Source organism: Bos indicus x Bos taurus, chromosome 1 (genome assembly GCF_003369695.1).
Source record: "Bos indicus x Bos taurus breed Angus x Brahman F1 hybrid chromosome 1, Bos_hybrid_MaternalHap_v2.0, whole genome shotgun sequence".
Taxonomy (NCBI): domain Eukaryota; kingdom Metazoa; phylum Chordata; class Mammalia; order Artiodactyla; family Bovidae; genus Bos; species Bos indicus x Bos taurus.
Window position 1 is genome coordinate 134,589,816 of NC_040076.1, and position 26,228 is coordinate 134,616,043.

The following is a 26,228-nucleotide window of genomic DNA, read 5'->3' on the forward strand; positions in this document are numbered from 1 at the left end:
ACATAGTGTTTAAAAAGCATTTTCTTGGAAAAAAACAAATCAAGGAAATGATTTCCTTGCTAGTCTTAGCAGTGTAGTTTGTGGCAATGAGGAGATCCTTTAAGGTATTTGAACAGTTTTTAGGGTGCAGGGCATATGAAAAGTGGGCTTCCCTGGTGGCTCAGATGGTAAATAATCTGCCTGCAGTATGAGAGACCTGACTTTGATCCCTGGGTTGGGAAGATCCTCTGGAAAAGGGAACAGTATTCTTGCCAGGAAAATCCCATGGCCAGAGGAGCCTGGCAGACTACAGTCCATGGGGTTGCAAAGAGCTGGACACGACTGAGTGACTAACACTTTCACTTTTTACACATGAAAATGTATTCATTGACATAATTTTTTTTGTGAACGTTAGAGATTATTTCTAGAAGAAGAAGAGAAATCTGTTAAGTTATCCAGATATTCTGTTTGGTGCAGAGTGCTTCTTATTACTCCTATTTGCCCAGTGCCATGGAAAGTCACTGCCACAATCCTGAACAGACTCAAGCAGGAGAAACTCATGTTTGTAATATGCCCAGGAAGAGTGGTCTTCTGAACTGCTGTGATACTGTGGTATCAGAGAGAGAGCTGTAGTTTTCAGAGAAGGCTTATTATTTTTAAAAGAACAGAAAATGTTCCATTTTATGCTATTCCTTCATTATTAATTTTCAAATAATACTTAAGAGTCCCATTACTTATTTTGTTTCCATTATGGTTGACATTTTCTACATCAACAATCTTACAGACGTGTTTTTCATTTATTTTTGGTTGCACTGGATCTTCGTTGCTCTGCACAGGTTTTCTTTAGTTGCAGTGAGCGGGGGCTGTTCTCTAGTCACACCGTGTAAGCTTCTCACCGAGATGGCTCTTCTTGTTGCAGACAACAGGCTCTAGGATGCATGGTCTTTAGCAGTTGCAGCACACGGGCTCAGTAGTTGTGGCGCACGAGTTTAGTTGCTCTGTGGCATGTGAAATCTTTCCAGACCAGGGATGGCAGCTGTGTCCTCTGCTTTGGCAGGTGGATTCTTAACCGCTGTACCACCAGGGAAATCCTGGACTTATTATTTAAATATTAAATTTATATTAAGATGAATTGGTTAAAAGATGTTAGGAAAAAGCTGGAGAAATGAAAAGATCTTTGAGACAGTAGGAAATAAGGATTTAAAGTTTAATATTAACATTAAGAAAAATATTGTTTAGTTTTATGAAATAGTTCTGATATTTCCTGAGAAAGAGGAATAAGTGGATTTACTTTTGGAACAGTTAATATAGTTTTAAAGCAACCAGTTCTTGTCTTGTGATCAAGTAGTTACCCTCGATACATTTTTTGTATTTGGTTCTCCTTGAGACTAGATTTGATTTAGGTCATACCTGAATGGTTTAGTGGTTTTCCCCACTTTCTTCAATTTAAGGCTGAATTTGGCAATAAGGAGTTCATGATCTGATTCACAGTCAGCTCCTGGTCTTGTTTTTGCTGACTGTATAGAGCTTCTCCATCTTTGGCTGAAAAGAATATAATCAGTCTGATTTCGATGTTGGCCATCTGGTGATGTCCATGTGTAGAGTCTTCTCTTGTGTTGTTGGAGGAGGGTGTTTGCTATGATAAGTGCATTCTCTTGGCAAAACTCTATTAGCCTTTGCCCTGCTTCATTCTGTACTCCAAGGCCGAATTTGCCTTTTACTCCAGGTGTTTCCTGACTTCCTACTTTGGCATTCCAGTCCCCTATAATGAAAAGGACATCTTTTTTGGGTGTTAGTTCTAAAAGGTTTTGTAGGTCTTCATAGAACCATTCAACTTCAGCTTCTTCAGCATTACTGGTCAGGGCATAGACTTGGATTACTGTGATATTGAATGGTTTGCCTTGGAAACGAACAGAGATCATTCTGTCATTTTTGAGATTGCATCCAAGTACTGCATTTCAGACTCTTTTGTTGACTATAATGGCTACTCTATTTCTTCTAAGGGATTCCTGCCCACAATAGTAGATAAAATGGTCATCTGAGTTAAATTCACCCATTCCAGTCCATTTTAGTTTGCTGATTCCTAGAATGTCCACTTTCACTCTTGCCATTACCTGTTTGACCACTTCCAATTTGCCTTGATTCATGGACCTAACATTCCAGGTTCCTATGCAATATTGCTCTTTACAGCATCAGACCTTGCTTCTATCACCAGTCACATCCACAATCGGGTGTTGTTTTTGCTTTGGCACCATCCCTTCATTCTTTCTTAAGTTATTTCTCCACTGATCCATTCAGGTATGACCTAAATCAAATCCCTTATGATTATACAGTGAAAGTGACAAATAGATTTAAAGGACTAGATCTGATAGACGGAGTGCCTGATGAACTATGGACAGAGGTTCGTGACATTGTACAGGAGACAGGGATCAAAACCATCCCCAGGAAAAAGAAATACAAAAAAGCAAAATGGCTGTCTGGGGAGGCCTTACAAATAGCTGTGAAAAGAAGAGAAGTGAAAAGCAAAGGAGAAAAGGAAAGGTATAAGCATCTGAATGCAGAGTTCCAAAGAATAGCAAGGAGAGATAAGAAAGCCTATCTCAGCGATCAATGCAAAGAAATCGAGGAAAACAATAGAATGGAAAAGACTGGATCTCTCTTCAAGAAAATTAGAGATACCGAGGGAACATTTCATGCAAAGATGGGCTCGATAAAGGACAGAAATGATATGGACCTAACAGAAACAGAAGATATTAAGAAGAGGTGGCAACAAAACACAAAAGAACTATACAAAAAAGATCTTCACGACCCAGTTAATCACGATGGTGTGATCATCACCTAGAGCCAGACATCCTGGAATGTGAAGTCAAGTGGGCCTTAGGAAGCATCTCTATGAACAAAGCTAGTGGAGGTGATGGAATTCCAGTTGAGCTATTTCAAATCCTGAAAGATGATGCTGTGAAAGTGCTGCACTCAATATGCCAGCAAATTTGGAAAACTCAGCAGTGGCCACAGGACTGGAAAAGGTCTGTTTTCATTCCAATCCCAAAGAAAGGCAATGCCAAAGAATGCTCAAACTACCGCACAATTGCACTCATCTCACATGCTAGTCAAGTAATGCTCATAATTCTCCAAGCCAGGCTTCAGCAATATGTGAACCATGAACTCCAGGTGTTCAAGCTGGTTTTAGAAAAGGCAGAGGAACCAGAGATCAAATTGCCAACATCCGCTGGATCAAGGAAAAAGCAAGAGAGTTCCAGAAGAACATCTATTTCTGCTTTATTGACTATGCTAAAGCCTTTGACTGTGTGGATCACAATAAACTGTGGAAAATTCTGAAAGAGATGGGAATACCAGACCACCTGACCTGCCTCTTGAGAAATCTGTATGCAGGTCAGGAAGCAACAGTTAGAACTGGACATGGAACAACAGACTGGTTCCAAATAGGAAAAGGAGTACATCAAGGCTGTATATTGTCACCCTGTTTATTTAACTTACTTGCAGAGTACATCATGAGAAACTCTGGGCTGGAGGAAGCACAAGCTGGAATCAAAATTGCTGGGAGAAATATCAATAAGCTCAGATATGTAGATGACACCACCCTTATGGCAGAAAGTGAAGAGGAACTAAAGAGCCTCTTGATGAAAGTGAAAGAGGAGAGTGAAAAAGTTGGCTTAAAGCTCAATATTCAGTAAACTAAGATCATGGCATCTGGTCCCATCACCTCATGGGAAATAGATGGGGAAACAGTGGAAACAGTGAGAGACTTTATTTTTATGGGCTCCAAAATCACTGCAGATGGTGATTGCAGCCATGAAATTAAAAGATGCTTACTCCTTGGAAGGCAAGTTATGACCAACCTAGACAGCATATTAAAAAGCAGAGACATTACTTTGCCAACAAAGGTCAATCTAGTCAATGCTGTGGTTTTTCCAGTGGTTATATATGAATGTGAGAGTTGGACTGTGAAGAAAGCTGAGCGCCAAAGAATTGATGCTTTTGAACTGTGGTATTGGAGAAGACTCTTGAGAGTCTCTTGGACTGCAAGGAGATCCACCCAGTCCATCCTGAAGTAGATCAGTCCTGGGTGTTCATTGGAGGGTCTGATGTTGAAGCTGAAACTCCAGTACTTTGGCCACCTCATGTGAAGAGCTGACTCATTGGAAAAGACTCTGATGCTGGGAAAGATTGAGGGCAGGAGGAGAAGGGGACGACAGAGGATGAGATGGTTGGATGGCATCACGGACTTGATGGACATGAGTTTGGGTAGGCTCTGGGAGTAGGTGTTGGGCAGGGCGGCCTAGCGTGCTGCAGCTCATGGGGTCACAAGAGTCAGACATGACTGAGCGACTGAACTGAGCTGAGAATAGATATTTTCCTTAAGCGATCTTGTGAACGTCTGTTTCCTCTCCTGCCTTATCCTTATTGTTCTATTTAATATTCCCTTCAAATGGCCCCATTGTTCTGATGGAGCAATGTCAAAGCATCTGATACCATGGAGGAAAGTACTGTCTATAGCAGATATATGTGATGGCTTGGTAGGCATCCAATATTAGATCTGAGGACAGATTTATGGTAGACTTGGTCTCTTTTCAGTCATGTGTGACACTGTGTGCCCAAAGATTGCTGACTTTTGAAGCTGAGTTAACGACATGTACTAAATGTGATTTGTTGCAGTCAGTGTGTATTTTTTGTCAATGCATTTTATATACGGTCATTGTACACTTGGGGACATTTTTTTTTAACTGTGGTAGAATAATATTGCCATAATATAAAATATTGTGGCATTAATATAAAGATTATTAAAATTTTTAGGTGATAGTTTACACTGAAGAGTTATTAAAAAGATCCCTTTAAAGCTCACTTGTATAAATTTATTAATCAGATCCCTGCCTCTGTCCTTTGCCTCTCTCTCTCTGTTCAACATGCCACCACTGTGCATCCAGTAAAGCTTTTTTATTTTATTTTTTGTTTTAACAGTGATGGATGTGATTTATTGATAAACTGATCACTAATAAAAGTAAGTTTTATACTAACTTCCTTACAATTCAAGTAGGTCACAGAATGAAGAAAGCAAAGCAAAGCAAAGCAAATCCCCAGTACTTAACCTCTAAATGTTACATTTCCTTCCAGCTTCCTGAATATACAAATATACGAATGACTGTGTATGGAGCTGTACCATTAAATTTACTTGAGTAGTTTTATTTTTTTCTTACTTAAATGTTTACTTATCTAATTAGAAAAAATTAAAGAACCATCAGTTTGAATTAGAGCAGTTAACACAGAGGGGCAACAAACTAAAAAAAAAATCAAATGGCTAAAAATAACTCAGTTATAAAAGTACAATTTACAGTATCATTTATCTCAGTACAAGAAACAAAACCACTAAATGTCTTCTAGATAAGACTGTTTTCTCTGCAGAAAGGAAATAAAAAAAGCAACTAATGATTTGCAACTATAATCCAATATAACTATTATTTACCCCAGCAGCATCTAAAAATACATGAACCACACAGCACAAAAATCTCCCTTTAGAAAATTATTGTATTAGTTAAGCTGTTTATTCTTGCTGTGAAGTTAGTTTCATTTGTATAGGCCACAAAAGTTTAATTGGCACATTTTACATAAGAATAAGACAAAGTAAGTCATTCTTCTTTTTAAAAATTATGGGATATTCCATTTTCAAAGAACAATCCCAGATACTTTGTTCATTATATTAGTGTTCTACCATAAGCAGCCAGGCTTTTTAAATGATCACTAAGTATTCAAATACCTGAAGTTTATCAATGCTGTGTAAGCTGTTAACTTCTTTTGAAGATTTGTGTACATTTTTAATATGATACAATTTTGTACTGAAGAATTTTTTTAAAAAAGATAACCTACAGTACATATAGTTAATTTGCCTCACAGAATTTAGAGATACAGTATAAACATTTAAGAACCACAACAGAGTCCACTGTGGTTCAAACTTGAATGGAGATTTTCTTGAACCTAGTAGAGAGGTTACTGGTTCAAGACCATTTCCAGAGTGACATCAGCACAAGATTCTGGTGTAAGACTCTACTTCTTTAAAAAAGAACACACTTGGTTATGTTGTTACTCAGTTGCTAACTCATGTCCAACTCTTCTGCGACCCTTTGGACTGTTGCCCACCAGGCTTCTCTGTCCATGGGATTTCCCAGGCAAGAATACTGGAGTGGGTTATCGTTTCCTTCTCCAACAGATCTGCCCAACCCGGGAATTGAAAGTGCATCTCTTGCAATGGCAGGTGGATTCCTTACCACTGAGCCACCAGGGAAGCCCTACACTTGGTTATACATGGCTTTTAGCCTTGAGCTACAGTTATGCTACAAATCCTTCCTACCCTCCCAATTGAAGCTAGTCATGTGGAGATGTGTACCTTCTCTGAGCACTGTTCCCCAATCAGAGTTAGTCATGTGGAGATGTGTACGTTCTGTGAGCACTTTTCCCCAATCAGAGTTAGTCATGTGGAGATGTGTACATTCTGTGAGCACTGTTCCCCAATCAGAGTTAGTCATGTGGAGATGTGTACATTCTCTGAGCACTGTTCCCCAAAGTGAGTCACGTAGAGATGTGTACCTTCTCTGAGCACTGTTCCCCAATCAGAGTTAGTCATGTGGAGATGTGTACATTCTCTGAGAACTGTTTCCCAGTCAAAGTTCGTCATGTGGAGATGTGTACATTCTCTGAGAACTGTTTCCCAGTCAAAGTTGGTCATGTGGAGATGTGTACCTTCTCTGAGCACTGTTCCCCAATCAAAGTTAATCATGTGGAGATGTGTACATTCTCTGAGCACTGTTTCACAAAGTTAGTCATGTGGAAATGTGTACATTCTCTGAGCAGTTTCCCAATCAAAGTTAGTCATGTGGAGATGTGTACATTCTCTGAGCAATTTCCCAATCAAAGTTAGTCAAGTGGAGATGTGTACATTCTCTGAGCACTGTTCAGACAGTCCTTGGTTTTCTAGCTCTGATGGAGATCTCAAAGGCGCTCAGAAGTCCGTGTGCTTACATTCAGACCAGGATGAACTTTATGAATGCCACTTTCCTCCATTAGTGACAGGCCACAGATTCCAAAGTGTACATGCAAAGCATCTAAATGATTATCTGGCCACTTAACAAATCCCCCTATGAGTCAATCTTGAGTTGATGAGATGTACTTTTTGTTTACCTCAAAGTTAGAATACTGGAAATTTAGAGTTGAGTTGCTCCCACTCAAAAAAAAAAAAAAAAAAAAATAGGTATCTTTTGGCTTATTAGGTCTTTCATGATAACCATTTTGTTGTCTCATTATACACCACCTCTTCATCCTGTTCAGTGCTATTTCTGGAAAAGCTTCTAGTTTACCCATCAGGCACAGTGATGCAATGCCACAAAAAGTTGACCCTCCATGAGATTTAAGTCCGGCTCCCTGTGCAAACTCATTGCATAGGACATACTTTCAGTATAGTTGATGGCTTTTTTCATATCCATGCCAGACCAGTTGTTGAGTATATGGCAAATACAAGAAGCACAGTTAAGTTCAGTTACTCAGTTGTGTCTGACACTTTGTGACCTCATGGACTACAGCACACCAGGCCTCCCTGTCCATCACCATCTCCTGGAGTTTGCTCAAACTCATGTCCATCGAGTCAGTGATGCCATCCAACCACCTCATCCTCTGTTGTCTCCTTCTTCTCCTGCCTTCAGTCTTTCCCAGCATCAGAGTCTTTTCCAGTGAGTCAGTTCTTTGTATCAGGTAGCCAAAGTAATGGAGCTTCAGCTTCAGCATCAGTTCTTCCAATGAATATTAAGGTTTGATTTCTTTTAGAATTGACTGATTTGATCTCCTTGTAGTCCAAGAAACTTGCCAGAGCCTTCTCCAACAGTCCAAAAGCATCAATGCTTTGGTACTCAGCTTTCTTTATAGTCCAACTCTCATATCTGTACATAACTACTGGAAAAACCATACCTTTGACTTATACAGACCTTTGTCAGCAAAGAAATGTCTCTGCTTTTCAATATACTGTCTAGGCTTGTCATACCTTTTCTTCCAAAGAGCAAGTGTCTTTTAATTTCATGGCTGCAGTCACCATCTGCAGTGATTTTGGAGCCCAGGAAAATAAAGTCTCTCACTAAAGTCTCTCACTGTTTCCATTGTTTCCCCATGTATTTGCCATGAAGTGATAGGACCAGAAACCATGATTTTAGTTTTTTGAATGTTGAGTTTTAAGCCAGCTTTTTCACTCTCCTCTTTCACTTTCATCAAGAGGCTTTTTAGTTCCTCTTCACTTTCTGCCATTAGCGTGGCATCATCTGCGTATCTGAGGTTATTGATATTTCTTCCTGCAATCTTGATTCCACCTTCTGCTTCATCCAGCCTGGCATTTCGCATGGTATACTCTGCATATAAGTTAAATAAGCAGGATGACAATATTCAGCCTTGATGTACTCCTTTCACAATTTTGAACCAGTGCATTGTTCCATGTCTGGTTCTAACTGTTGCTTCTTGACCTGCATACAGATTTCTCAGGAGGCAGGTAAGGTGGTCTGGTATTCCCTTCTCTTTAATAATTTTCCACAGTTTGTGGTGGTCCACACAGTTGAAGGCTTTGGTGTAGTCAGTGAAGCAGATATAGATGTTTTTCTGGAACTCTCTTGCTTTTTCTATGATTCAACAGATGTTGACAATTTGATCTCTGGTTTCTCTGCCTTTTCTAAATCCAGCTTGAACACCTGGAAGTTTTCGGTTCACGTATTGTTGAAGCCTGGGTATACAAATTACATGTCATTTTTACTGCCTTCAGGTAAAAACTTTCATCTTTTAGCTGAAGTTCTCTAACCTGCTAAGCAAGCATCTTTATTTACTTGGCTTAAGTCAGTCTCCAAGAGTAACTAGGAATGAAAGATCAATGTAGGTCATTGCTATGTGGCCACTATCATGAGGGTGAACTGTTCAAGGATTCTTTGATGGATTGAATGAATACCCAGATACGAAGAGCCTCAGAAACCACAGTGATTTAGATTTGATGTGTCTTCTGTGGGAAAGACCTGCAGGGAGTAAATCCAGTCAATTATATCATCCCTGTTCACCACATGCAAGGCGTCCAACGTTTCAAGCATGGAGAGCAAAAATGCAATATTTTTGCATTTTTGCAACAACAAAATGCAAACTATTGCAAAAAATGCAATAGTCAGTTGCTCACCTCAGCCCTTGCACCTTACCTCATAGGAACGTGGGTGACCACAGGCTGGCAGGGAGTAGAGACAGTGCCAGGTGGGTGGCTGTGCAGCCCCCTGAGGGTGCTGCCTGGCTCCACAGCACCTTTCCACAGGACCAGCCTATGTCGCACACTCACTGTGGCCACCAGTTACCTCCTGCAGGCAACGCTGGAAGAACTGCACGTGTTGGTCCCATAGGAGATCCAGCCGCTCATCCTCCATGGCTGCCATGCTGCTGCCAGTAAAGCTTTTTTAAAGTAACACAATGCTATAGATACATATTTCAGCTGTGGTTAGTTGGAAAGGGGTTAAAAATATGTCTGAAAAATTAAACTTGGTAGAATATTATAACTTCAAAAATTGGATATTCAAAAAGGTATATATTAATAAAACCTATACCTTGAAAACAGCATAGTGTTAGTTTTGGAAATTTGTGAAAATTGTTTAGTTAATGTCTATGAAAATTGAGTTAACTCAAGCCTCCACTTCCAGGAATGTTACTTCATGTTATTTTGATCTTCAGAGTGAACTCTTAAAAGAACTGGTAAAGCGAGATCCAAACTCCTTTCCTGTGGTTTTCAGAACTTCCTGTCCCTTATCTTCTTGTTTTATCTGTTGTTGTTGTTCAGTCCCCCAGTTGTGTCCCACTCTTTGTAACCCCATGAATTGCAGCATGCCAGGCTTCCCTGTCCTCTACCTCCCAGAGTTTGCTCAAACTTGAGTCCATTGAGTTGATGAGGCCATCCAGTCATCTCATTTTCTGTCAGCCCTTCTCCTTCTGCCCTCAGTCTTCCCCAGCATCAAGGTCTTTGCCCGTGAGTCTGCTCTTTGCATCAGGTGGCCATAGTATCGAAGGTTCAGCTTCAGCATCAGTCCTTCCAATGAATGTTCAGGGTTGACCTTTTTTAGGATTGACCAGTTTGATCTTGTTGCTGTCCAAGGGACTCTCAAGAGTCTTCTCCAGCACCACAGTTTGAAAACATCAATTCTTTGGCACTCAGCCTTCTTTATGGTCCCACTCTCACATCTGTACATGACTACTAGAAAAACCATAGGTTTGACTATATGCACCTTTGTTGGCAAAATGATATCTCTCTTTTTAAATATGCTGTTTAGGTTTGTTGTACTTTTTCTTCCCAGGAGCAAGTGTCTTTTAATTTCTTGGCTGTAGTCACCATCCACAGTGATTTGGAGCCCAAGAAAATAAAGTCTGTCACTGTTTCTATTTTTTCCCCATCTATTTGCTATGAAATGATGGGACCAGAGGCCATGATCTTCATTTTTTGAATGTTGACTTTTAAGCCAGCTTTTCCATTCTGCTCTTTCACCCTTATCCAGAGGCTCTTTAGTTCCTCTTCACTTTCTGCCATTAGGGTGATGTCATCTACATATCTGAAGGTGAAGGTGAAAGTTGCTCAGTCATGTGTGACCCCATGGACTGTAGCCTGCCTATCTCCTCTGTCCATGGAATTCTCCAGGCCAGAATACTGGAGGTGGTAGCCATTCCCTTCTCCAGGGGATCTTCCCAACCCAGGGATGGAACCCAGGTCTCCCACATCACAGGTGAACTCTTTCCTCTTTACCATCTGAGCCACCAGGGAAGCCCAGCATATCTGAGGTTATTGATATTTCTCCTGGCAGTCTTGATTCCAGCTTGTGATTCATCTAACCTGGCATTTCTCATGATGTATTCTGCATATAAGTTAAATAAGCAGGGTGACAGTATATAGCCTTGACGTACTCCTTTCCCAACTTGGAACCAGTCTGTTATTCCATGTCTGGTTCTAACTGTTGCTTCTTGACTTGCATACGGGTTTCTCAGGAGGCAGGTAAGGTGGTCTGGTATTCCCATCTGTTTAGAATTTTCCACAGTTTTTTGTGATCCACACAAAGTTGTTAGTCAATGAAACACAAGTAGATATTTTTCTGGAATTCCCTTGTTTTTCCTATGATCCAACAGATGTTGGCAATTTGATTTCTGGTTCCTCTACCTTTTCTAAATCCAGCTTATACATCTGGAAGGTCTCAGTTCATATACTGACGAAGGTTGGCTTGAATGATTTTGAGCATTACCTTGCTAGCCTGTGAAATGAGCCCTATAATGTGGAAGTTTGAACATTCTTTGACATTGTCCTTCGTTGGGATTGTAGTGAAAACTGAACTTTTCCAGATTGTCACTGCTGAGTTTTCCAAATCTGCTGGCATATTGATCTTTGTACAGTACTTCTGTGTATTCTTTCCATCTCTTCTTGATCTCTTCTACTTCTATTAGGTCTTTACTGTTGCTGTCCTTTATTGTGCCCATCTTTGGATGAAATGTTCCTGTGATATTTCCAATTTTCTTGGAGAGATCCGTTGTTTTCCTCTATTTCTTTGCATTGTTCACTGAAGAAGGCCTTCTTGTCTTTCCTTGCTATTCTCTGGAACTCTGCATTTAGTTGTGTATACCTTACCCTTTCTCCCTTGCTTTCAGTTCTCTCCTTTCTTCAGCTATTTGTAAAGCCTCCTTTGAAAGGCTTTCCAAATTTGGAAAACCCAGTAGTGGCCACAGAACTGAAAAGGTCCATCCTCATCCCAGTTCCCAAGAAGGGCAGTGCTAAAGAATGTTTAAACCTCTGGACGGTTTCACTCATCTCTCATGCCAGTAAGGTTATGCTCAGAATGCTGCATGCTAGGCTTCAGCATTATGTGAACTGAGAACTTCCAGATGTCTAAGTTGGGTTTAGATAAGGCAGAGGGACCAGGTGTCAAGATTGCCTACATTGGCTGAATCATAGAGAAAGCAAGGGAATTCCTGAATAACATCTACTTCTTGTTTCATCAACTACGCTAAAAGCCTTTGACTGTGTGGATCATAGCAAACTGTAGAAAACTCTTAAAGAGATAGGAATACCAGATCATCTTACCTTTCTCCTGAGAAACCTGTATGCCAGACAAGAAGCAACAGTTAGAGAACCTTGTATGGGACAACTGGTTGAGGATTGAGAAAGGAGTACAAGACTGTTTATTGTTACCCTGTTTATTTAACTTGTACACAGAGCACATTCTGAGAAATGCCAGACTGGATGAGTTACAAACTGGAATCAAGTTTGCCAGGAGAAATACCAACAACCTCAGATATACCGATTCTAATGGTTAGAAAGCAAAGAGGATCTGAAGAGCCTCTTGGTGAAAGTGAAAGAGGAGAGTGAAAGAGCTGGCTTAAACCTCAGTATTAAAAAGCTAAGATCACGGCATCCAGTCCCATCACTCATGGCAAATAGAAGGGGGAAAAGGCAGAATTGGTGACAGATTTCCTCTTCTTGGGCTTTAAAATCACTGCATATGGTGAGTGAAGTGAAGTTCAGTTGTTCAGTCGTGTCTGACTCTTGGCAACCCCGTGGACTGTCGCCTGCTAGGTTCCTCCGTCCATGGAATTTTCCAGGCAAGAATACTGGAGTGGGCTGCCATTTCCTTCTCCGGGGGATCTTCTCAACCCAGGGATCAAACCTGGGTCTCCCGCGTATGGTGAACGCAGTCATGAAATTAGATGATGACTGCTTCTTGGCAGGAAAGCTATGACAAGCCTAGACAGCATGTTAAAAAGCAAAGACATCACTTTGCCGAAAACATCCATATAGTCAAGGCTCTGGTCTTTCTAGTAGTCACGTACAGTTGTGAGAGCTGGACCATAAAGAAGGCTCAGCACCGAAGAATTGATGCTTTCAAACTGTGGTGCGGTAGAAGACTCTTGAGAGTCCCTTGAACTGCAAGGAGATCAAACCAGTCAATCCTAAAGGAAATCAGCCCTGAATGTTCATTAGAAGGACTGATGCTGAAGCTGAAGCTCCAATACTTTGGCCACCTGATGCGAAGAGCTGACTCATTGGAAAAGACCCTGACGCTGGGAAAGATTGAAGGCAGAAGGACAAGAGGGCGACAGTGGATGAGATGGCTGGATGGCATCACCAATGCAATGGACATGAACTGGGGCAAACTCCAGAAGATGGTGAGGGATAAGGAAGCCTGGCATGCTGCAGTCTTTGGGGACATGACTTGACAGCTGAATAACATTCGGATTATCTACTTCTTGACTGAGCTTTGAGAATCTTATCTTCCAAAGAATTTGTCCATTTCATCCAAGTGTCTAAACTTACTGAGAAAAAGTTCATAATATTCTCTTACTGCTTAACACCTGTAAGAACCTTTAATGATATCACCTTTCTCATTCATTATATTGTTAATTTATAACATTTATTTCCTTTAATCTGGCAAAAGATTTATCATTAATGATATTCTCAGAGTTAAGAATTGTTTTCACTAATTTTTCTGTTTCATGTTTCATTGACTTCCATCTAATCTTCATTATTTCCTTTCACCAACTTACTTGGAGTTTAATTTTTTCTTTTTCTAGTTTCTTAAGGTGAAAATGAAAGTCACTAATTTAAGACTTTTCTTCTTTTCTAATATTTATGTTTAATAGTATACATGCAGCATCCCACAAATTTTGAAATGTGTTTTTATTTTCATTCAGTTCTAAGTACTTTGTAATTTTCCTTTTGATTACTTCTTTGACATGTGAGCTATTTGGATGACATGTATTATTTAGTTTCTAAATATTTGAAGATTTTCTAGATTTCTGTTTTTGATTTCTAAATTTAATTCCATTGTGTTCACAAAACCCTACTTTGCATGAATTAAATCCTTTAAATTTATTCACTTCATCATGGTCAAGAAAATGGTCCACCTTAGTAGTAAATATTCCATGTGGACCTGAAAATACACATTCTTTTGTTGTTGGATGGAATGTTCTATAATTGTTAGTTAGATCGAGATGGTCGATACTGTCTTTCAAATCTATACTGATTTTCTGTTTTATCAATTACTGCAAAAAGGGCATGGGGATATGTTCAATGATCCTTTTAAAGGATTTAAGCAATGAAAAAAAAAGTTGCACATATTTACCCATGCAGTTACCATGTCTGGTACTCTTTGTTCCTCTGTTAGAGCCATATTTCCATTTGACATTATTGGTTCCTATCGGACTTCCTTTACCATTTCTTACAGTGTGTATCTGCTTGTGATAAATTCTTTCAGCTTTTTTATTTCAGGAAAAGTCTTTATTTCTCCATTTTTTGAAAGATATTTTAGCTGGGTATTTTTCATACAGTAGATGTTGAAGATTTTTAAAGATGTTGCTTCACTGTCTTCCCCCTTGAATGACTTCCTTTGAGAAAGTATCTTGGTTCCTCTGTATATTAGCATTGTTTTTTCTGGCAGCTTTTAAGATTTTCTGTTTATCAGTAGTTTTGAACAATTTGATATATTCCGTAAATTTATTCATGCTTATAGTGTTTGAGGTTTGTTGAGCTCTTAGATCTGTTGCTTTATAATTTTAATCAAATTTGGAAACATTTCAGTTGCTATTTCTTCATCATTCTTTCTGTCCACTGTCCCCTGCCCCATATCTCCACTGCATGCTTTTAAGGACCCCACTTACAAATATATTCAGCAACCTAAAGTTGTCCCACAGGTCAATGAGAGATCCTTCTTTAAGAATTTTCCGTATCTTCTCTGTCCTATCTCTTGCTCTAATCCCATCTCAGACGAGGTATACCTCCTCCTATGCCAAACTATACCTTTACCTGGACTTCTGGGCCCATTCACCTATCATTGCTTGGACCTCTCTTCAAGTAATCATATGTCCAGTTTCTTTGTCTCTATTGCTTCCTTGCCTAAAACCAGAACAAAGTCAATAAAAGAAAACACAATAAAACCTCTCTTTCTCTTACCAGCCCATTAAGGTACAATCCTTCCACCCTTCCTCATAACTGAACTTCTTCAAAGTGTAATCTACTTATTGTCGCCACTTTCTCATCCCCACAGGGCCATGACAATCGTATCTATCTTTATTGATTTATTAAACCTGCTTGTTTAAAAGCCCCCAATGATTTCTTCATCCTTTCTGACCATTGCAGGTATGTTTAGAGACTAGAATCTCCTTGAAATTATTTCCCTCCTTGGTTTCTGAGACACAGCATTCTCTGGATTCTCTTCTTAATTTTCTGCTTTATTTCACTGTTCATCTTTCCTTTCTCACTAACTAAAAGTCAACATTCCCTATGTTCTTCTCTTGGCTTTCTTCTCTTTCTATTTGCTTCTTTATACCTCTGAGAACCATAAGCTCTCTGTTTATTCAATCACCACTTTCATGAAGCTGATGTCCAATTCATAATATCCTGCTTCTGTGTCTTTCTAGAAGTCCAGACCTACACTCCACCCATCAGTATCTTGAACTCAACATGCCCCATAGCAAATCAATCATGTTTTCTCCCAAAACCAGACAGTCTACTTGTTGTCCTCAATTGAGTTGCATCTTCACAATACAAATATTATACTGACATTTTCATAAACATGGGCCCTGGGTACAAAAGCACAGTAGATATCTATGCAATGTATCTAATAGTTAAGAGGGACACCTTAGGCCACAGAGGTCAATTAATAAATCATTTACTCATAAGTAACAACTGTAGTCGAGGGAGCAGATGGGATCTCTGAAGGGAAGTCTGACAAAGGGAGTGATACAAAGAGAAAGAGGAAGATTCAACATGGAAATAGAGGGTAGAAGAGGACAGTGTGAGGCCCTCTGAGATCCTTTTATAGAGTCAACTATGTGGCTCTCCAAGGATAAGACTAACACTGCTGGGTGTGAGTGATCTTAAAATAAATGCCCCAGAAGGCACATGCCCATGTGTGTGCACAAACACATGTTATCAACTTCAATCCTGTAAATATGGAATACCTGCTAAAGGAGAATAATTAAAACAGAGTTCCCCCACTGCCAGTGTAGGTGATGGAATTCCAGCAGAGCTATTTAAAATCCTAAAAGATGATAATCTGAATACCCCATATCTATTTAAAAGTTGATTTTTTTTTTTTTTTTTTAGGCCACACCGTGTGGCTTGCACTGTCTTGAACCTAGGCCCTCAACAGTGAAAGCTCAAGAGTCCTACCCACTAGATTGCTAGGGAATTTCCCCAAAATTTAATTTTTAGCTAAAAGCCTGCCCCAAAAGAAAACTTTAGGTTTGTATTAAACTGGGGCAGTGGTGAATGCCTTGAAATGTTTAAGGAAGAAATAATACAAATTCTATACAATTTCCTTCAGAAAGTTGAGAGAATACTTACTATTCATGCTGGGGCTTCCCTTGTCACTCAGCTGGTAAAGAATCCACCTGCACTGCGGGAGACCTGGGTTTGATCCTTGGGTTGGGAACATCCCCTGGAGAAGGGAAAGGGTACCCACTCCAGTATTCTGGCCTGGAGAATTCCATGGACTGTATAGTCCATGAGGTCACAAAGAGTTGGACACAACTGAGCAACACTAATAACTCATTCTCTGACTTCAGCAATACCTTGAAACATCACCGAAGAAGACTACATATCATTATCATGGTCACAAATGTAAAAAATTGAAAGTTTAGACTCCATAAGTATATTTTAAAATAATATTATGACCACATAGACTTTATCCCAAGAATACAAGCTTTTTTATCGTTTGAAAAATCAAGCAGTGCAATATACCATATTAACATACTAAAAAAGAAAAACACATGATCATCTCAGTAGATGCAGAAAAAGTATTAGAAAAAAAACCCAAAATTCATTTCTAATAAAAATTTCTAGCAGTCTAGGAATAGACACAGAAATTCCTCAGTCTGGTAAAGGGCATCTACGCAAAACAAAACACTATAGCTATTACTGTACTTAATGCTTAAAGGCTGAATTCGTTTTACCTAATACCAGGAACAAGACAAGGACACCTACTCTCATCAGTATTGTTCTCAAGGTTCTAGCCGGTGTACTGAGGCAAGAAAAGGAAACGAAAGGCAAGAAAAGACTGGATAGAAAAAGTAACTTTATTTGTGGACAACTTAATTGTCTATGAAGAAAATTGAGTAAATGAGTTTAGAAAAGTTTAGAAAAATGAGTTTAGAAAAATACAAGATCAGTGTTCAAAAATCAGTTGTATTTCTATATACTAATAAAAATCAGATATTAGAGTTTTTGGGGAAAAAAATAGCATAATGTATGAAATTCTTAGAAATATGACAAAAATTGGGAAAGATTTTTATGATGAACACTAGGAAACATTGTTGAGAGAAATTAACACCCTACATAAATGGAATGCTGTACCTTGTTTTTTGGCCAGAAAACTCAATATTGAGATGTTCTCCAAGTTGATCTATAGATTCAACACATTTTCAAAGAAAATATTTGCAGACTTTAAATGTTTTCTGTAGAAGTTGATAAGATTGATATGAAAAGATAACTTTTCACTTCACAAAACACTTTGAAAAAAGGACATTATGGGTTTGATTTCAAATTACAGTAATCAGAACAGTTGTATTGGCACTAAGATAGGTAGTTCAGTGGAGTAGAATAGAGTGTCTAAAACTTGACCTACATATGTATGGACAGTTAATTTGCAACAGAAGTGCTAAGGCAAGTCAGTGAAGAAAGGATTATCTTTTAAGTAAATGGTCCTAGAGCAACTGGATATCCAGCTACCAGGAAAAAAAAAAATGAACGTCAATGAATAACTTGTTCCATGTTCGAAAGTTACCCCAAAGTAAATCACAGACCTAAGTGCATGACCTAAAACTATAAAACTCCTAGAAGAGAACAGTAGAAGAAAATCTTTGGGGCTTTGCATTAAGCAAAGATTTCTTAGATAAGACACCAAGTAAAGATCTGTAAAAGAACAAATTAGACTTTATAAAAATTTGAAACTTGTTCTCTTTGAAATTGTGTTGAGAGAATGAGAAGACAAGTCACACTTAGAATATGTTTGCAAATCGTATATCTATGGTAAAGGACAAATTTGTAGAATATATAAAGAACTCTAGAAATTCAGTACAGGCATTCCCTACTTTTCAGAAGTTTGCTTTATGTGACTTTGCTTTTACAAAAGACCTTTGTTAGTATACTGATTTTCACAAACCAAGAGAAATCCAAAGAGGATTTTGGTTTTACAAAAAAAGGTAAAAATCAAAGTAGCTTTCAAGTGTTTTGCAGCAGTGATTATAGAGGCATCTCTCACCCTAACTACCGTAACCAAGAGTGGCCTTGCCAAGCTTCTTACCCAGGCACTACACTTAGCATATCAGCATCTAGCCACCATAGCTTTTAACTGTGTTTGTGAACATCTGTGATTTATCTTGATTTATATTGTGTATGTGCCAGTGGTTAAGATTCTGTGCTTCCAGTGCAGGGGTTTTGGGTTTGATCCCTGATTGGGGAACTAAGATCTCACATGCTGGCTGGAGGACCAAATAAGTAAATATAAAAGGAAAAAAAAGCAACTCAATGTAAAAAAAAAAGGGAGGGGAGCAAAATATCTCAGATGCTTCACCGGTGAAGATACATAGATGACAAATAAGCATACGAAAATATGATTAACATCATTAGTCATTAGGAAAATGCAAACTAAAACTACAATGAAATACTATTATACACCCGTTAACTGTGGCTAGCATTGAAGACCAAAGTGTTTGCAAAGATATGGAAAAATGGTAGCTCTCTTACACTGCTGATGGGAATGTAATATGGTCCATTCACTTTGGAAGGCAGTTTGGCAGTTACTTAAAAAATTAAACATATACATACCACATCTAGTCATTTTGCTCCTAGGTAAATGAAAGCATGTGTCCTTGCCAATACTTGTACATAGATGTCCATAGCAGCTTTGTTTTTGTAGCTAAACCAGGAAATAATCCAAATGTCTATCAACAGGTAAAAACAGCTTTATTCATATCCTATTCAACAATGAAAAGTTGATACATGCAACATCATGAATGAATCTCAGAATTGTTATTCTGAGTGAAAGAAGCTAGGAAAGGTGTACAGTTTGAATAATTCCATTTATGTAAAATTCTGTAGTCCTTGGGTCAAGAAGATCACCTGGAGGAGGGCATGACAACCGACTCCAGTATTCTTGCCTGAAGAATCCCATGGACAGAGGAGCCTGGCAGGCTACAGTCCATAGGGTTGCAAAGAGTTGGACACTACTAAAGTGACTTAGCATGCACGCAGTAGAAAATGCAAACAAATATTAATGACAGGAAACAGATTAATTGTTATTTGGAAATAGTAGGGGTGGTGGTAGAGAGGACTAGGGGAAAAGGATTAGAGCTGTAAGAATCTTTTGGAAGTGATGGATTTGTTTATTGTCTTGATTATGGGACTTGTTTCAGAGGTATATACATGTGGGAGACTATAGCAAATCAGTTTATTATATGTTGGCCATACTACAGTAAAAATAAAAACTGTCATCTGTCTTTGCTGTCTGACCATCACTGCTACCTCATCTGAGACTATTTCCTAAATTTGCAGGATCTTTAGACCCAGCTAGGTCTAAAGATAGATGGGTCTAAATATCTGTTAAAAATGTTGACTTCTAGGCCTCCAAACTATTAAGATGGGGCTGGGGAATCTGTATTTTTAACAAACACTCCAGGTGACTCTTCTTATTACTCAAGCTTGGAAAGCACTTGTCCCAGATTAAATTAATGCTACTTTGGTCATCTGAACCTATTTCCATATATGAAAAAAGGATGTTAAGTTTCTAGTGTTAACAGATTTTTTAGCCATAGAACACTTGATGATGCTCTACTGTGGTCATATGAGATCATTCAGAATTGGACAAATTTTTTTTCTCATCATATATAATATATTGAGATCAGCCTTGCATTATAAATACCTGAAGTAACAAAGTGAAAATCTCTGAATAGTCCCAGCATTAGTAAACATTCCATCAAAGAGTAAAAAAGAATTTTATTTATATACCTGTTGACAGGTCACATCAGTGTGTTAGTGAACATCACATGTTATTAGTGAAAAAAGGTATTTTATATCTTTTGTGTATTAAGCTATAAAATAACACAAGTTGGAGAAGAGGATTAAGAGAAATAGAAGAACATTGTTGCTCTCTAGATGTTCCTTAAATGGACATAGCAATACATTTTACATAAAACTCTGGGAAAAACAGCCTGACCTTCTTACTGTGCCCTTTCCAACAACATCAAACAAGTGAAAATTATAGAATGTCTGTCTAAATTTAAAATAGTTCAGTTGTCAGAAGACTTGAGAGAACAAGTTTTCCACAAATCGTCCTTGTGCTATTTGCTCTTGATTTTTTTTTAAAAGAGGGTTGGTGAGCCAACATGTAATTAATCAGTTTTTGTGTTGTTGTTAGCTTCTAAGGAAATGAAACTGCAACTTTCCATTTGGCTTTATTGTTCTTTTTTGGTGTTTATTAGTGCTGCAATTTGTAATACAGGAACCGTAGATGGTGCTTAGTGATAATGTGGACAAAACAATGTGAAAGAAGTACTTTTTAAAAGTCAGCTTATACATGTTATACTGTTATGATACTTGTGTACACTCCAGGTCACAGATACCACCAGCATTACTGTTTTAGAGTCAGAAGTTGTTAGAACTTCTTTTGTCAGTGGATGGGGTTACTGAAGTGGCAGCATCCACTTCTTACCAATTCTCATTGTTTCTTCCTCCAAGATTGTTTGGATTGATTATTCCTTCCCCACAGCTGCTGCCCCAATGAGTGAATAACAGATCCGTCTCATCTTGTAAAGGCTCTGCTCCATCTGTGTAGTGAACTACTTTCCCTGTGGAAATAGGACACTACTTTAAAAATTAATCATTGCATTGACTAATTACTGTCATTATTAAGAGTTTATATAAAGTTTCAGTTCAGTTCAGTTCAGTTGCTCAGTCGTGTCTGACTCTTTGCGACCCCATGAACCACAGCACACAGGCCTCCCTGTCCATCACCAACTCCCGGAGTTCACTCAAACTCATGTCCATCGAGTCGGTGATGCCATCCAACCATCTCATCCTCCGTCGTCCCCTTCTCCTCCTGCCGTCAATCTTTCCCAGCATCAGAGTCTTTTCCAATGAGTCAGCTCTTCGCATCAGGTGGCCAAAGTATTGGAGTTTCAGCTTCAACGTCAGTCCTTCCAATGAACACCCAGGACTGATCTCCTTTAAGATGGACTGGTTGGATCTCCTTGCAGTGCAAGGGACTCTCAAGAGTCTTCTCCAACACCACAGTTCAAAAGCATCAATTCTTCGGCGCTCAGCTTTCTTCACAGTCCAACTTTCACATCCATACATGACCACTGGAAAAACCATAGTGTTGACTAGATGGACCTTTGTTGGCAAAGTAATGTCTCTGCTTTTTAATATGCTGTCTAGGTTGGTCATAACTTGCCTTCCAAGGAGTAAGCATCTTTTAATTTCATGGCTGCAATCACCATCTGCAGTGATTTTGGAGCCCAGAAAAATAAAGTCAGCCATTGTTTCCACTGTTTCCCCATGTATTTGCCATATAAAGTTTAAAGGTAGAAAATACCTGTGTGTAAGCAGGTACTTTCTTTTAACTTTATTAATTTGAAATCATTTTTCCATTTTTAAGCAGAATAGAATATTACTCTTAAACTGGTAAGTTTATGGAAATTTCAATAGACTCTGTCTCTGTGGAGATTTTAAAAATACAGACCCATCTGCATCTGATCCTGTTCTTTTCCCTCCTCCCAAAGTATAGACCTCAAGGATGGCCATGCTCTACCTAGTGGTAATAATTAATGAAAAAGATATTAAGTTCCGAAAAGTTTAACACTTTGGTTTGGTTATTTAGGATAACTCTGGTCTAAAAAAGAATTGAGAAGTGTTTCATCCTCCCCTGTTTTCTGAAAGAGTTTGTATATGATGGTGCTGTGGTTTCTGTTGTGTTCCCCCAAAAGATACATGGAAGCTCTTAACCCCTTTATCTCAAAAAGTGACTTTTTGGAATTGTTAGAGATAAAATGTTGAAATGAAGTCATAATTAAGGTAAACCTTAATCCAGTATGACTGATGTTATTATAAGAAGAGACACTGGCCTGCAAAGGGAGAATGATATGTGAAATAGAGGTAGAAATTGAAGTACTACAGCAGCAAACTGAGGAACACTTAAGGATTGCTGGCAAACCACCAGATGCGAGGAAGAGGCAAGGAAGGATTCACCCCTACAGGCTTCAGAGGGAGAATAGCCCTGCTGACACCCTGATTTTGGACTTCTAGCCTCCAGAGCTGTGAGATAAATACCATTGTTCAAGTTACCTGGTTTGTGGTGCTTTTTATGGCATCCCTAGCAAACGACTTCACTTTCACTTCTCACTTTCATGCTTGGAGAAGGAAATGGCAACCCACTCCGGTGTTCTTGCCTGGACAATCCCAGGGATGGGGGAGCCTGTTGGGCTGCCGTCTATGGGGTCGCACAGAGTCAGACATGACTGAAGCGACTTAGCAGCAGTAGCAGCAGCAGCAAACGAATAATAGGCTTGTATTATTCTTTTCTTTCAAGCTTAATAGAACTCACCCAGTGAAATTGTTTGGATATAGAGTTTTCTTTGTGGAAACATTTTAAATTGTGAATTCAGTTTCTCTAAAAAACATTACTGAGCTATATATATTTTCTTTTTTGGTGTCTGTTTTGGTAATTTGTGTATATCAAGGAATTTGTTCATTTAATCTAAGTTGTTGAATTTATTGGCATAAAGTTGAGCTACTTGTAATATTTTTTGATGTCTGTAGGGTCTGTAATGATGTTTCCTTTTTTATTCCTGATTTTGGTTGTCTTTTTGTTTTCTTTGGTCAGTCTAGCTTAGGGTTTCCTCACTTGGGGGCAATTTTGTACCCTCTGTCCTGGGGGTTTGGGCATTTGGCAGTCTCTGGAGGCATTTTCAGTTATCACTACTTGGGGCATCTAGTGGCTGAAGGCCAGGGATGCTGCTGAACTAAACATCCTGCCATGCACAAGGCAGCCTCTAGCAACAGAAATTCAGTCACTCCATAACGTCAGTAGTGCTGAGGTTAAGAAACCTGTTCTAGGATTTACAGTGTACACATCCTGCTTTCAAATATTATGCCACTTCATATTTAATATAAGCAGCTTACAATACATTGTTTACACTCATCCCTACCCATCCTTTATGCTGTTCTCGACATACATTTTATTAGGTTGATGCAAACATAATTGTGGTTTTGGACCATGAATTTTAAATCATTATAACTAGACTCAAACACATCTTTATTAATCAAAATAGGAAGCATTACAATCAACACATTTTTGCCAGTGAGAAATAAGTTTGTATATTCCTGTAATGTAAAAATCCATTCTTTGGGATTCAGCAAACTCTCAGGAAAGCATTTTCTGCCTCCTCCTGGTTATGGAAGCATTTTCCCTGCAAAAAGTTGTAGAGATGCTTGAAGAAGTGGTAGTTGGTTGGTGAGAGGTCAGGTGAATATGGCAAATGAGGCAAAACTTTGTAGCCTAATTTGTTTTGAAGCATTGATGGTGTGACGTGAGGTCTGGCGTTGTCATGGAGAAGAATTGGGCCCTTTGTGTTGACCAATGCCAGCAGCAGGCATTGCAGTTTTTGGTGCATCTCATTGATTTGCTGAGCATGCTTCTCAGATGTAATGGTTTTGCTGGGATTCAGAAAGCTGTAGTGGATCAAACAGGCAGCAGACCAGCAAACAATGTCTGTGACCTTTTGGTGCAAGTTTGGCTTTGAGAAGTGCTTTGGAGCTTCTTAGTCCAACCACTGAGTTGATCGTCGCTGGTTCTTGTCTAAAATCCACTTTATATTGCATGTCACAATCTAATCGAGAAATAGTTCATTGTTGCATAGAGGAAGAGAAGATGACACTTCAAAATGACAGTTATTTTGATTTTTGGTCAGCTCACAAGGTACCCACTTAACAAGTTTTCCACCTTTCCAATTTACTTCAAATACCAAATAACTGTAGAATGGTCCATGTTGAGTTCTTCAGCAGCTTCTCATGTAGTTGTCAACTGACGATGACCGGCCACTACACTTCTCATTTTCAAGCCTCTCGTCTCCTTTGCAAAACTTCTTGAACCACTTCTTCACTGCACATTTGTTAGCAGTTCCTGGGCCAATTGTGTTGTTGATGTTGCGAGTTATCTCTACTGCTCTACCCACTTTACAACCCATTTTGAACTTGGATAAGAAAACTACTCGAATTTGCTTTTTATCTAACATCATTTCCCTAGTCTAAAATAAATATGAAACAGCAAGTAATAAGTCATTAGCAAAAAAAAAATAAATGTACATTAAAATGATGTATAACATAACGACATTTATTTAACAGTGTATTCCAGTATCAAATGGTAAATTTCAACAATGCAAAAACCGCAGTTACTTTTGCATCAACCTAAAACTTCCATTTATATTATAAACCCCACAGTACATGAGATTTTGCTTTAAACAGTCTATTAAGGAAATTTTTAAATGAGGAAAAAATACCTAGTTCATATGTTTTCGGCATTCTTCATGCTTTGACTAGATCCAAATTCCCATTGGTGTTTTTTCTTTCCACATGAAGAACTATTCTCATGTGTCTCACAGTGTAGTTCTGCCAGTGACATATTCTCTCAGCTTTTTTTTGAAAACCTGTATTCTGTCTTCATGTTTCAAGTATATTTTTGCTTAGTATAGAATTCTTCGACAATTTAAAAATAATCTAAAAGATACCATTCTACTGTTTTCTTGTTTGTCTAGATTATAATAAAAAATAAAGCTATTGTTCACTAATACATCTTTAAAAAATCTGTATACTTTAGAATATTTCTAGATTTTATTATTTTTTAAAAAATAGCTTAAAATTTAATGCATTGTGCTTAAATGTTTTAAACAGATCAGTTCTTGTGTTTTCCTCTCCTCTTTTTTCCTTTCCTTTTTTCCCCCCATCACTTATAAAAAGTGTATTTTGTGGCAAGTTATTTCTTTGAGCCTGTTTCCTCATCTGTAATGTCAGGCTACCAATGATGCTTATAGGTTTGTTGTGAAGGAAAAATGAAAAAATGAGAAAAAATGAAAAAAAGAAAGTCTAGAACTTGAAGGGATTCATAAACATGATAGCATGGTACACAGATATCATCCTCCTTATGCAGCTTCAGCTCCCCTGACCTCAAGGCTCACGCGTAGTAGCAGATGAGTGGGTATCCCAGTCTGAGTCCTTCCCTGCCTCATGGCAGCAGCTGCATGTAGACATATTCCTGCCAGCACTCCCCACATTCCTGCCATCCTCCCCAGAAGCCGCAGCTGAACTGAGGAGCCCGGTTGGACCATGACTAAGCACTGTTGCCACTGCTTATGATTTCTGCTCCTACCAATAGTTTACGTGTTGATTTTAAATGAATCTGGTCTTTTACGCAAGCAAGGTTGAAAGATATTCTTTCCGGATACTAAAATTTCCTGAATTTCTGTTAATTTAAATTATTTGAATAGAGTAAAAATCCATGACATTGTATTTTACACGATTTACATTTCCACTTATCAACTATGCAGGCTAGCCATGGTATTTAAAGTAACACATTTAAATATTAGGAAAATTTTAAAAATAATTAATGATTTTGAGTGGTGGGGCTTGTAATCAACAATAATTCTTTCCAGTGGTTCTAATTACTTTAGAATATACAATAATAATATATTCATATTAAAGGATGCATTCATTGAAGTGTTCTTTTCTGTTCAACAAGAGAATCTAACTGGATGTGTCAAGAGTTGATTGGTATTTTTTATCCGTACCTGGCCACAAGTAGCAGCATTCTGACAACTGTATTAAATACCCCCTCATGGTGTTGCTGCCCTTCTTCTCAGTGGGCCTTTGGAGTGACGCTGTGGGAACTCATGACTCTGGGCCAGACACCCTACGTGGACATCGACCCGTTTGAGATGGCCGCATACTTGAAAGATGGTTACCGGATAGCCCAGCCAATCAACTGTCCTGATGAACTGTAAGTTTCTTTCTGGGCTTGAAGACATGGGTTAGATTCCATTTACAATGATTGGATGAAAGCAATAAGAACAGGTATCCATACTAATACAGAGACTACTCTTCTGAGAATCATGCCTATTTGGACTTGAATTATACTCCTGTAGAGAAACCGTAAGCTTTC

General features: G+C 38.6%; 1 protein-coding gene and 1 pseudogene across 3 annotated transcripts in view; one reads left to right on the forward strand and one right to left on the reverse strand.

Moving 5' to 3' along the window:
• The window catches only part of RYK (receptor-like tyrosine kinase), a 108,738-nt gene that overhangs the window by 80,492 nt on the left and 2,018 nt on the right, over positions 1–26,228 (forward strand). For all 3 annotated transcript variants that reach the window (XM_027545648.1, XM_027545653.1, XM_027545655.1), the window contains exon 14: positions 25,930–26,066. In XM_027545648.1, the coding sequence (XP_027401449.1) occupies positions 25,930–26,066 (137 nt within the window). The remainder of the gene's footprint in view (positions 1–25,929; positions 26,067–26,228) is intronic.
• Positions 6,911–9,431, reverse strand: LOC113897333 (annotated as a pseudogene).